The sequence below is a fragment of the Pongo pygmaeus genome, chromosome 9, assembly GCF_028885625.2.
Source record: "Pongo pygmaeus isolate AG05252 chromosome 9, NHGRI_mPonPyg2-v2.0_pri, whole genome shotgun sequence".
Classification (NCBI taxonomy): Eukaryota; Metazoa; Chordata; class Mammalia; order Primates; family Hominidae; genus Pongo; species Pongo pygmaeus.
The window spans coordinates 58,875,902-58,888,488 of record NC_072382.2 but is presented as its reverse complement, the minus strand read 5'-3'; the positions used below and the strand labels follow the sequence as shown (position 1 = coordinate 58,888,488).

Genomic DNA, 12,587 nt, shown 5'->3' with positions numbered 1-12,587 from the left:
TAAGCTCAATGACAGTGTCTTGTTCACCATTAATTCCTTTGCATCTAGAGCAGTGCTTGGCTCAGAGAGCCTAATAATTGTTAAGTGAATGAATGAAATTACTTCCGTTTATATTTAATACCTTTTCCCCTTCAGTTAAAACAACATAGCCAAGAATCTCCTCTTGTATAGAAAGTCACATTTTTTTTTTTTTTTTGAGACAGGATCTGACTCTGTCACCTAGGCTGGAGTATAGTGGTATTATCACATCTCACTGCAGCCTCAACTTCCTGGGCTCAAGGAATCCTCCCATCTCAGCCTCTTGAGTAGCTGGGACTACGGGTGCACTCCACCACACTGGGCTAATTAAAATAATTTTTTTAGAGACAAGGTCTCACCATATTGCCCAGGTTGGTCTCGAACCTCTGGGCTCAAGCAATCCTCCCCGCTTGGCCTCCCAAAGTGTTGGGATTAGAGGCATGAGCCACTGCACCTGGCCTGAGCATGAATTATGAAAGACTAATATTATTTCAGTGGAAGCCCTGCTTTGTAAACCAGTGCTGAGGAGCATTTGTATTGCACTGAATCATTTTTTTTAATTCAGTTGTGAGTTACTATATAAAACCTAAAATTAAGTTAGAAAAATTTCAAAGAACTATCAACTGTTTCTTTGATGTGCTTTTAAAAAGGATGTCCATTTTGTGCATCATTAAAGTATGATGTGTAGGCTGTGACTCACAAGAGGAATAGCCAACCTACTCTTTTCTCTCCTCCTCTTCCCCTCCCCAGAAATATCATAAAGAAACAGGTGATAGGTACTTGGAAGAGCAGCTAACATTTGCTGAGAGCTTGCTATGTGCTAGATATTTTATTTTATTTTATTTTATTTTATATTTTATGTTACTTTATTTTGTTTTATTTTATTTTACTTTATTATTTTATTTTATTTTACTTTATTTTATTTTATTTTTTATGTTATGTTATGTTATGTTATGTTATGTTATGTTATGTTATTTTAAGACAAGGTCTCACTCTTTTCCCCAGGCTAAAGTGCAGTGGCATGATCACGGCTTACTGCAGCCTTGACCTCCCCAGGCTCAAGTGATCCTCCCACCTTAGCCTCCCAAGTATCTGTGACTACAGGTACGCACCAGCACACCCAGCTAATATTTGTATTTTTTATAGAGACGGAGTTTTGCCATGTTGCCCAGGCTGGTCCTGAACTCCTGGACTCAAGTGATCTGCCCGCCTCAGCCTCCCAAAGTGCTGGGATTATAGGCATGAGCCACTGTGCCCAACCAACATTTAATAGATTAACTCATTTAACCTTCAGAACAACCTTATGAGAGACAATTCTAATTCCCACTTAACAGATATGAGGTACAGAGAAGTTAAGTAACTTGCCTGGGTCACATGGTTAATGAGTTGTAGAGCCGGGCAGGCTGACTCCAATGTCTGAGCTTTTAATCATCTTACCATGCTTCCTTGGGGAATGCATGTCAGTGGGTCTGAATGTTTGTCACCACTTTAGTCCTTTGGGACTACAAAGGAGAGTAAATAAGGAAAAATACATGGGGCTGTGGAGCTAACTGTCAAATCCAATCGAGTCCAAATTCCAGTGGTTTTCCTTTTTTATGCCATGTACCGTTTTGGTAGTCAGGGAGTCTGTAGACCCCCTACTCAGAATAATGTTTTTACATACAAAGCTAAAATAGAATTGGAAACCTATTATAGTGAAATACAGTTCTCAAAATATTAAATCACCATGTGGGATATAATATACATGCTTTTTGTTGATATATTAAAAAGATCTAATGGCAGTCTAATGACTACCATAATTTCATAGCAGTATGAACACAAATGATATTTCAAGATACTTTTAACTGCAATAATGTGACATAGAAATATCTGGGATGTGGTCGGGCACAGTGGCTCATGCCTGTAATCCCAGCACTTTGAGAGACCAAGGCAGGCAGATCATTTGAGGTCAGGAGTTCGAGACCAGCCTGGCCAACATGGTGAAACCCCATCTCTACCAAAAATATAAAAAATTAGCCAGGTGTGGTGGTGCATGCCTGTAATCCCAGCTACTCAGGAGGCTGAGGCAGGAGAATCGCTTGAACCCAGGAGGGGGAGGTTGCAGTGAGCTGAGATCATAACACTGCACTCCAGCCTGGGCCACAGAGCGAGACTCCATTTAAAAAAAAGAAAAAGAAAAGAAATATCTGGGATATCCGTTAGGGACAAAGTCACAGATACAGCTAGTACTGCTATGACTTGTGGCGTACATTAGTAAGGGAAGGAATTGCTAAGTTTCTATTTGAGATTAGGGAAAATAAAGACATGATATATTTTCCTTCCCATTCAAATTCATAGGCCTCTTGAATTCCATCCATGGATTTCTTTGGGGAAGGGAGTTTTGGTGGAGACAGATCTATAGATCTATATACCCCCAGGTTATTATTCCCTGCTACCAAGCCTGGGAGCAGTTTCTGGGTATACGGTAGTGACCCAGTGTATGGACAAGAAGTAGACGCAGGGAATTGACCAGGAATTACTGGTAAGAGGGATTCAGTGGTGTGAACTGGTCACCCCTTCCCATAAGCCTGATGATTGAAAAAGGACAATGAGTGACCAGGTGCGGTGGCTCACGCCTGTAATCCCAGCACTTTGGGAGGCTGAGGCGAGTGGATCACCTCGGCCTCTGAGTGGGTCAGGAGTTTGAGACCAGCCTGACTAACATGGTAAAACCCCACCTCTACTAAAAATACAAAATTAGCCTGGCGTGGTGGCACATGCCTGTAATCCAGCTACTTAGGAGGCTGAGGCAGGAGAATGCAGTGTGATAGCACAAAAAGAAGGCAGAGGTTGCAGTGAGCTGAGATCACGCCACTGCACTCCAGCCTGGGCAACAAGAGAGAAACTCTGTCTCAAAAAAAAAAAAAAAGGACAATGAAAAAATAAATGAAGTAAAATTTGTTTCTGTGATATCTGAGATAATCTTTTAGATGTGTTTCTAACATTTCCCCAAATGAAGTAAATTATTACACAAAATTCCGAAGTTAAAGCAAATTTGGAGAAAAAAAAAACAGTTACAAGTGGATAGAAGTCTATTTTGGCATCCTGAGTGTCTGCAGCTTTGGGACAAATGAGAGGCAGGATCCCCGGGCAGGATCCCTGGGCGGGATCAGCACACTCATGGTAGCAAGCTCTCCTCATTCTGCCCCCAGTTCTGCCCCCACAGCTTCAAACATGGTGGGCTGACAACAATATGGAGGTCGGAGAAGAAGAACAATTTCAGAGCATGTCTGAGACAACCCAAGGTGCTGAGAAATGTACTGAAGCTCTACAGTGATGGAGGCATGGATCAGCACTATGCAAATAGAAACATAAATGTGACATCATTTGTAATTGCAGTCTGAATGAGTTAGAAAAAAATTGGGATATTCTTACATGGAAGCTAAATCTTAATACCACTAGGAAGATTTGTAATAATAACAATGGTAGTTAACATGAATGGAATGGTTACTATTTGTCAGGCACTGTTAGAAGTACAGTACTTTACATGCATTAACATATTTAATTCCTAGAGCAAACTTATGAAGTAAGTGCTGTTAATATTTTCATTTTACAAGCAAGGAAACCGAAGTGCAGAGAGGTAGAAGTATATTATTTTTTAAAAAATGACACTTATTTGGGCCTACATGTCACCCAGCAGCCAGGGAAAAAAAAAAAAAGACATTTATTCTAAGATAGAGTAGAAGTATATTCTTTTTTTCTTTTTTAAAATACTTTTTTTGTACAGAGCAGTTGAAATGTAAGAAGTATATTCTTTTGTTTTGTTTTTCGAGACAGAGTCTCAGTCTGTCACCTAAGCTGGAGTACAGTGGCACAATCTCAACTCACTGCAACCTCCGCCTCCCGGGTTCAAGCAATTCTCCCTGCCTCAGCCTCAGCCTCCCCAGTAGCTGGGATTACAGGTGCCCACCAGCACGCCCAGCCAATTTTTTTTTTTTTTTTTTTTTTTGCCATGTTGGCCAGGCTGGTCTCGAGCTCCTGACCTCAGGTGATCAACCCGCCTCGGCCTCCCTAAGTACTGGGATTACAGGCATGAGCCACTGCACCTGTCCTAGAAGTATAATTCTTGACTGTATTAGTTAAATGCTATATTGACTTTATGCTAGCTGCTGTAAAAATAAACTTTGAAACCTCAATGGCTTAACACAATAGGAGTGTATTTCTCTCCACATAAGCCCAATATGAGGTTGGGTGTTGAGAAACTCAGAATGATGAAAGTCTGCTGTCTTCAGTATATCAGCATCACTCTGAGGTTTCTTGCACCTTCATTTGAAGGTTAAATGCATCAGATTCCACTGGTCAGAACTACTTGCCCATGACTAACTAAAAGGGAAGCTGGGAAATGTAGCTGAACTGTGGTCCAACAGGGGAAAAAAATGGTTTGGTAACCAGCTAGCCAGTATTTGTCATGCCAGCAGATCAGACAACTTTATTGGTTCAAGCAGAGAGCTTCCCTTTTTTTTTCAAAAGGTGCTCCTTAACAAACTGAAACAACTTTTAAATGAGCTTAGTTCATGGTCTTTTGTTAAGAAGGAGAAGTCCTTTATTTTTATGTTGTAGATATGGTATTATTACCATCCAGTCCTTCTGTATAATTATTGTCAGAAAACATGGCTTGAGAACAACTCTTTTTATATTCAAATACTGTTTTTGGTAACTGTTCTCCAGTATTTTGATTTATTGTCAAAAAATTTATATAGCATACAAATAATGCACTTATCTGGTAAGTAAATTTCTTAGCTAATTTATTAAGATATTCTCTTGACTTCTGGGAGCTGGAATGATCTTGACTACATTTATGTGGAAGAACTTTGGGGCCTGAGACATCACTTGTCCATGTGTTTAAGTGAGTCCAGATCTACTTTCTGAAGAAAGTCTTGTCTTTGCACATGTACCTTCTTAGGCCTATTTCCAAATGGCAGTGGGATGGCCTTCTTTTTGGGCTATTGCACTGTTAGATGCCTCATTGCTCTGAAAGAATGTCAGTCCTACCTTCAGCCCCATTGAGTGCTAAATCAACTATTACTCAGCAGCAAAATCATTTCCATTCTAGTTTCTTACCAGAAAAATAACTTCAAACTTTCTCTGCACTTTATCAAAAACTCAAGTGAAAAAAAATAATACTCATTGGGGGTTACTTGAAGGATAAGTAATCTATCCACTTCTCTAAACAATCTAAATGTTTTCCCTTATTTATGACTATTAGAATAAGCTATGTAGCTGGATTGCCCCTGTCTCTTGTAGAATTGCTTGTGCTGAATTGCATTTTGGTTTTACACACCAAAGCTGGTTGTAAGAGATGGCCCTAGGAATCTTGCTGTTGTAGTTATTGTAAGGATATTGTTGAGGACTTTGACCACTATGTTATAGAGTGACTCATAATTAGGGAAAATTTCTCTTGGATCTTATTACCAGGAAGCTATATTTCTCTTAAGAGCGACTTCATTTTGGTTGGGCGCAGTGGCTCACACCTATAATCCCAGCACTTTGGGAGGCCGAGGCGGGCAGAGCATGAGGTCAGGAGATTGAGACCATCCTGGCTAACGCGGTAAAACACCATCTCTACTAAAAATACAAAAAATTAGCTGGGTGTGGTGGTGGGCACCTGTAGTCCCAGCTACTCGGGAGGCCGAGGCAGGAGAATGGCGTGAACCTGAGAGGCAGAGCTTGCAGTGAGCCAAGATCGTGCCACTGCACTCCATCCTGGGTGACAGAGCAAGACTCTGTCCCAAAAAAAAAAAAAAAAAAAAAAAATGAGCTCCTTTATTTTTATCAAAGGGAAAGTAAATTTCATCATTGTTCAGATTTCCCTATGGGCTTTGACCCTGGAAGCTCAGAATCAAATTTACGGCCCAGGTCTAGCTGTTGTCTAGAACTATATAATATGCACTTTTGTGTGTCATCATAACAGTTGGTTTTAGCTTATTTTCCTTCTCCTTGCCTTTACTTCTTTCCTCCACACCAATTACTTAACCCATTATTTCATGTTATATTTCTATAAATTGCTTCAAAGACTTTAGAAACATAGGAATTATGTTTGAGCATGTACTTACATATATATGCTTAAAGTAATGCTCAAATATTTCGAATAACAAAAGATGTTGAAATACATGTTCCCTTAAACACTATTATTGTATATTTTTCATGAAAAGTTTTGCATTGGAATTCATGTTTCTTTTCTTTTTTTTTTTCTTTTTGAGACAGAGTCTTGCTCTGTTGCCAGGCTCGAGTGCAGTGGCGCAATCTCGGCTCACTGCAACCTCCACCTCCCAGGTTCAAGCGATTCTCCTGCCTCAGTCTCCCAAGTAGCTGGGACTACAGGCATGTGCCACCACGCCCAGCTAATTTTTTTTTTTTTTTTGAAATGGAGTCTCACTCTGTTGCCAGGCTGGAGTGCAGTGGCACAATCTCGGCTCACTGCAACCTCCGCCTCCCAGGTTCAAGCAATTCTCCTGCCTCAGCCTCTTGAGTAGCTGAGATTACAGGCATGCACCACCATGCCTGGCTAATTTTTGTATTTTTGGTAGAGACGGGGTTTTGCCATGTTGGTCAGGCTGCTCTCCAATTCCTGACCTCATGATCTGCCTGCCTCAGCCTCCCAAAGTGTTGGGATTACAGGGATTACAGGTGTGAGCCACCGTGCCTGGCTTTTTTTTTTTTTTTTTTGGAGACAGAATTTTGCTCTTGTTGCCCAGGCTGGAGTGCAATGGTGTAATCTCGGCTCACTGCAACCTCCACCTCCTGGGTTCAAGTGATTCTCCTGCCTCAACCTCCCGAGTAGCTGGGATTACAGGCACGCGCCACCGTGCCTGGCTAATTTTGTATTTTTATTAGAGATGGGGTTTCTCCATGTTGGTTAGGCTGGTGCCGAACTCCCGACCTCAGGTGATTTTCCCGCCTCGGCCTCCCAAAGTGCTGGGATTACAGGCATGAGCCACTGCACCCAGCCTTGTTTCTTTCTTTATACTCCACTGCTTCTCTCCTCCAACCCATGCTGCAGACTGCTCCCACCCTTGCTTTTTCTTAAGCTATTCCCTGTTCCTTCCTCTCCTCGTTGCCAAATCTTCCTCCAAGGGCCTCAGCCCTAGCTGCTCTGTCAGAATGGAATGTTCTTTCCTGACAGACTTCTTATCAGTTCCTTGCCAACTACACAGAGAGACTTCCTGACCCTCATCCTCTCTAAAGCTGACTCTTGTCCCCTGCCCGCCCTACCTCATATATAAACAGCACCTTGCTTACTTTCTTCGCTATATTCTGTCATCATTTTCTTATTAATTCCTTTGGTAGTTATATGTCTACTCAACTAGAGGGTGAACTCCATGAGGGTAAGTACCATGTTGTTTGCTTTTTTGTTGTTGTTAAGAGACAGGGTCTCACTGTGCGGCTCAGGCTGGTTTTTTTTTTTTTTTTCCCCAAGACAGAGTCTTGCTCTGTTGCCCAGCCTGGAGTGCAGTGGCATGACCTCAGCTCACTTCATGCTCCACCTCCCAGGTTCAAGTGATTCTCCTGCTTCAGCCTCATGAGTAGCTGGGACTACAGGCACCTGCCACCATGCCCAGCTAATTTTTATATTTTTAGTAGAGAAGGGGTTTCACCATGTTGGCCAGGCTCGTCTCAAACTCCTGACCTCGTGATCCACCTGCCTCGGCCTCACAAAGTGCTGGGATTACAGGTGTGAGCCACCATACCCAGCCTCAGGCTGGTCTTTATCTCCTGGCCTCAACCATCCTCTTGCCTTAACCTCTTGAGTAGCTGGGATTAAGGCATGAGCCACTGTTCCCAGCAATCCAGGTCTTCAGATGCGTGAATAAATTGTTGAGCCTATGAACTACAGAAAACCTCTTCTAACTCTTCTGTACTCTCAGGAATATTCCCTTTTCAAAACTCCTGAATTTACTCCTATCTGGTCTGAACCTAGTCACTCAGCACATTTAAAGCCCTCAATACCTCTTTGTTTCGTGTTTCAAGATGGATTTCCCCAATTACTTTTAAGTTTTAAATTATTTGGCTAATAGATTATTAGAGGAACACTGAAGGTACAGGCAGTAGAATCTGGATATCAGCAGGGGATTTAAATAGTCTCATATTCATGAGGGTGCAAGAACCGTTATGCTAACTCAGAACTCCAGAGTTAGTATAAAGATTATTGTAAGCAGAACACATTTGAGATTCAATAGATTCATAAAGAATCCTTCTTGGAGCTTCCCTTATGTGACCAAAAGCAGCAACTTCTGAGAAATGAGGTATCATGAATTCTCCCTCCAGGGAAGTTTTACGGCCTTGAAGAAGGCAGAAAGACCACTCATAGTTATGTGGCCAAATATTATCACAAACTTTAGCTCTCATTTGTTCTCTTAAAAACCCACTTGTGGCTGGGTGTGGTGGCTCACACCTGTAATCCCAGCACTTTGGGAGCCCTAGGCGGGCGGATCACAAGTTCAGGAGTTCGAGACTAGCCTGACCAACATGGTGAAACCCAGTCTCTACTAAAAATACAAAAATTAGCCAGGCATGGTGGCGTGTGCCTGTAATCCCAGCTACTCAGGAGGCTGAGGCAGGAGAATCGCTTGAACCTGGGAGGTGGAGCTTGCAGTGAGTTGAGATCGCACCACTGCACTCCAGCCTGAGCGACAGAGCAAGACTCTGTCTCAAAAAAAAAAAAAAAAACCCACTTGTATTTCCTTTAAAAACCTAAAACCTATTTGTCCTTCCCATGGGACTCTTTTCTTCCTCCTCCTTCCCCTACTGTTAGATACAGCCACAAATTTTTTTTTTTTTTTTTTTTTTGAGACAGAGTCTTGCTCTGTCACCCAGGCTGGAGTGCAATGGTGTGATCTCGGCTCACTTCGACTTCCACCTCCTGGGTTGAAGCAATTCTCCAACCTCAACCTCCCGAGTAGCTGGGACTACAGGCATGTGCCACCATGCCTGGCAAATTTTTGTATTTTTAGTAGAGGGGTTTCACCATGTTGGCCAGACTGCTCTCGAACTCCTGACCTCAAGTGATCCACTCATCTCGGCCTCCCAAAGTTCTGGGATTACAGGCATGTGCCACCGTGCCCAGCCATAAGCCACAAATTCTAGCCACCTTTTTGAGTTACTCATCACTGAGCATTCCCACACATACATGCATTGCATGCATGAACTCTTATTAATTTTTCTTTTGTCAGTTTAATTTGCAGGCCTCCAGTAATTGAATAGAGGAGGGTAGAAGAGGCCAGGTGCGGTGGCTCAGGCCTGTAATTCCAGCACTTTTGGAGGCCAAAGTGGGCTGATCACTTGAGGCCAGGAGTTCGAGACCAGCCTGGGCAACATGGCGAAACCTCATCTCTACTAAAAATACGAAAATTAGCTGAGCGTGGTGGTGCATGCCTGGAGTCCCAGCTACTCAGGAGGCTGAGGCAGGAGAATCACTTGAACCCGGGAAGCAGAGGTTGCAGTAAGCCTAGATCGCACCACTGCACTCCAGCCTGGGCGACAGAGCAAGACTCTGTCTCAAAAAAAAAAAAGAAAAAAAAATGAAGAAGAAGAAGAAAAAGGTAGAAGAAAAGGGCAATGATAGAAGGACAAGAAGGGGAGGTAGAAAGGGAACTTACATTTATTGAGAACCACTAAGATTAGGCAAAATACATCATAGGAAGATGTATTTCACCTCCTTTTTGTTGTTGTTGTTGTTGAGATAGGGTCTCACTCTGTCACCCAGGCTGGAGTATAGCGGCACGATCACAGCTCAGTCTCCCAAAGTGCTAGAATTACAGGCATGAGCCACTATACCTGGCGTCACCTCCCTTTTTTTTTTTTTTTTTTCTCAGATGGAGTCTTGCTCTGTCACCCAGGCTGGAGTGCAGTGACACAATCTCAGCTCACTGCAAGCTCCGCCTCCTGGGTTCACACCATTCTCCTGCCTCAGCCTCCCAAGTAGCTGGGACTACAGGCACCCGCCCCCACACCTGGTTAATTTTTTGTGTTTTTAGTAGAGACGGGGTTTCTCCATGTTGGTCAGGCTGGTCTCGAACTCCTGACCTCAGGTGATCTGCCCGCCCCGGCTTCCCAAAGTTCTGGGATTACAGGCGTGAGCCACCGCACCTGGCCAGTCACCTCCCTTTTTTAAACAATGGGAGCAAGCAAAGGGTAGAGTGAGTTTCCTTGAGACATCATTAACTCAACAAAATGTTTGAGTGTGTTTCATGTGCCAGGTATCCTAAGAACTAGGGATGGAGCATGAATAAGACTTTGTTCCTGTTCTCATGGTATTGAGAATTTAGCAGAGGCCAGGAGGAATCTATCTGAAAAAAAAATGTTCCGGCAGGCCTAGATAAGAGATTCTAGCCCTGAACAGAAGCCGCACTCAGTAGAGTAAGTGAACATTTACAGAGGATTTACTATATGTTAGACACCATGCTAATCACTGTATACAGCATCCATGTTCCCTTAAAAACCCCAGGTCCGCATCTTCTCCGAGAAAACACGAAATGGCATGACGCCGGTGCAGCGCGGGGGCCCGGAGGCCCTGGTGGCCCTGGAATGGGGAACTGCGGTGGCTTCCGCGGAGGTTTCGGCAGTGGCATCCGGGGCCGGTGTAGCTGCCGTGGACGGGGCCGGGGCCGGGGCCGGGGCCGGGGCCGCGGAGCTCGCAGAGGCAAGGCCAAGGATAAGGAGTGGATGCCTGTCACCAAGTTGGGCCGCTTGGTCAAGGACATGAAGATCAAGTCCCTGGAGGAGATCTATCTCTTCTCCCTGCCCATTAAGGAATCAGAGATCATTGACTTTTTCCTGGGGGCTTCTCTCAAGGATGAGGTTTTGAAGATTATGCCAGTGCAGAAGCAGACCCGTGCCGGCCAGCGCACCAGGTTCAAGGCATTTGCTGCTGTCGGAGACTACATAGGCCACGTCGGTCTGGGTGTTAAGTGCTCCAAGGAGGTGGCCACCGCCATCCGTGGGGCCATCATCCTGGCCAAGCTCTCCATTGTCCCGGTGCGCAGAGGCTACTGGGGGAACAAGATCGGCAAGCCCCACACCGTACCTTGCAAGGTGACAGGCCGCTGCGGCTCTGTGCTGGTGCGCCTCATCCCTGTACCCAGGGGCACTGGCATCGTCTCCGCACCTGTGCCCAAGAAGCTGCTCATGATGGCTGGTATCGATGACTGCTACACCTCAGCCCGGGGCTGCACTGTCACCCTGGACAACTTCGCCAAGGCCACCTTTGATGCCGTTTCTAAGACCTACAGCTACCTGACCCCCGACCTCTGGAAGGAGACTGTATTTACCAAGTCTCCCTATCAGGAATTCACTGACCACCTCGTCAAGACCCACACCAGTCTCCGTGCAGCGGACTCAGGCTCCAGCTGTGGCTACAACATAGGGTTTTTATACAAGAAAAATAAAGTGAATTAAGCGTGAAAAAAACAAAACAAAAAAAACCCAGATCCATGGCTGGGCATGGTGGCTTACACCTGTAATCCCAGCACTTTGGGAGGCTGAGGCAGGTGGATCACCTGAGGTCAGGAGTTCGAGACCAGCCTGGCCAACATGGTGAAACCCAGTATCTACTAAAAAAATACAAAAATTAGCCAGGTGTGGTGGTGCATGCTTGTAATCCCAGCTGCTTGGGAGGCTGAGGCAGGTGGATCACCTGAGGTCAGGAGTTCGAGACCAGCCTGGCCAACATGGTGAAACCCAGTATCTACTAAAAAAATACAAAAATTAGCCAGGTGTGGTGGTGCATGCTTGTAATCCCAGCTGCTTGGGAGGCTGAGGCGGGAAGATCACTTGAACCTGGGAGGCGGAGGTTGCAGTGAGCCGAGATCGTGCCACTGCACTCCAGCCTGGGTGACAGAGCAAGACTCTGACTCAAAAACAACACAAAACAAAAAACCCACAGATCTTGAGGGGAGAAACATGGCAGTTCTTGGCCTCCTCCGGGGCCCTGAGTATTGCTATACACACAGGAGACATTCAGTACCGAAGTGATTATTGATATAATTCAAGAGATTCAATGGTAATGAATCACCAGAGCAAGATGGTGTCTCGCTCTCTCGCCCAGGCTGGAGTGCAGTGGCCAGATCATAGCTCACTGCAGCCTCAACTCCTGGGCTCAAGGGATCTTCTTGCCTCAGCTTCCTGAGTAACTGGGACCATAGGCAGTTGCCACCACACACAGCTATTTTTTAAAAACTTTTTTTGTAGAGATGGGGGTCTCTTCATCTTGCCCAGGCTGGTCTCAATCTCCTGGGCTCAAGCAATCCTCCTACCACAGCCTCCCAAGTAGCTAGGACTCACGTGTACAGCTAATTTTTTTTTTCTTTGAGACAGGGTTTCACTCCTGTCTCCCAGGCTGGAGTGCAATGATGCCGTCTCTGCTCACTGCAGCCTCTGCCTCCCCGGTTCAGGAAATCCTCCTGCCTTAGCCTCCCGAGTAGCCGAGACTACAGACACGCACCACCACATCTGGTGAATTTTTGTATTTTGCAAAGACAGGGTTTTGCCATGTTGCCCACGTTGGTCCCAGGGCTCAAGTGATCCGCCCCCCT

At 44.8% G+C, this 12,587-nt stretch overlaps 1 protein-coding gene across 1 annotated transcript; it reads left to right on the top strand.

The window, feature by feature from the left end:
* Positions 1-10,455: 10,455 nt before the first annotated feature.
* Positions 10,456-11,457, top strand: LOC129007650 (small ribosomal subunit protein uS5-like). Its single transcript, XM_063671650.1, has one exon. The coding sequence runs from the start codon at positions 10,456-10,458 to the stop codon at positions 11,449-11,451; it is 996 nt and encodes a 331-aa protein (XP_063527720.1). The 3' UTR covers positions 11,452-11,457.
* Positions 11,458-12,587: the final 1,130 nt, after the last annotated feature.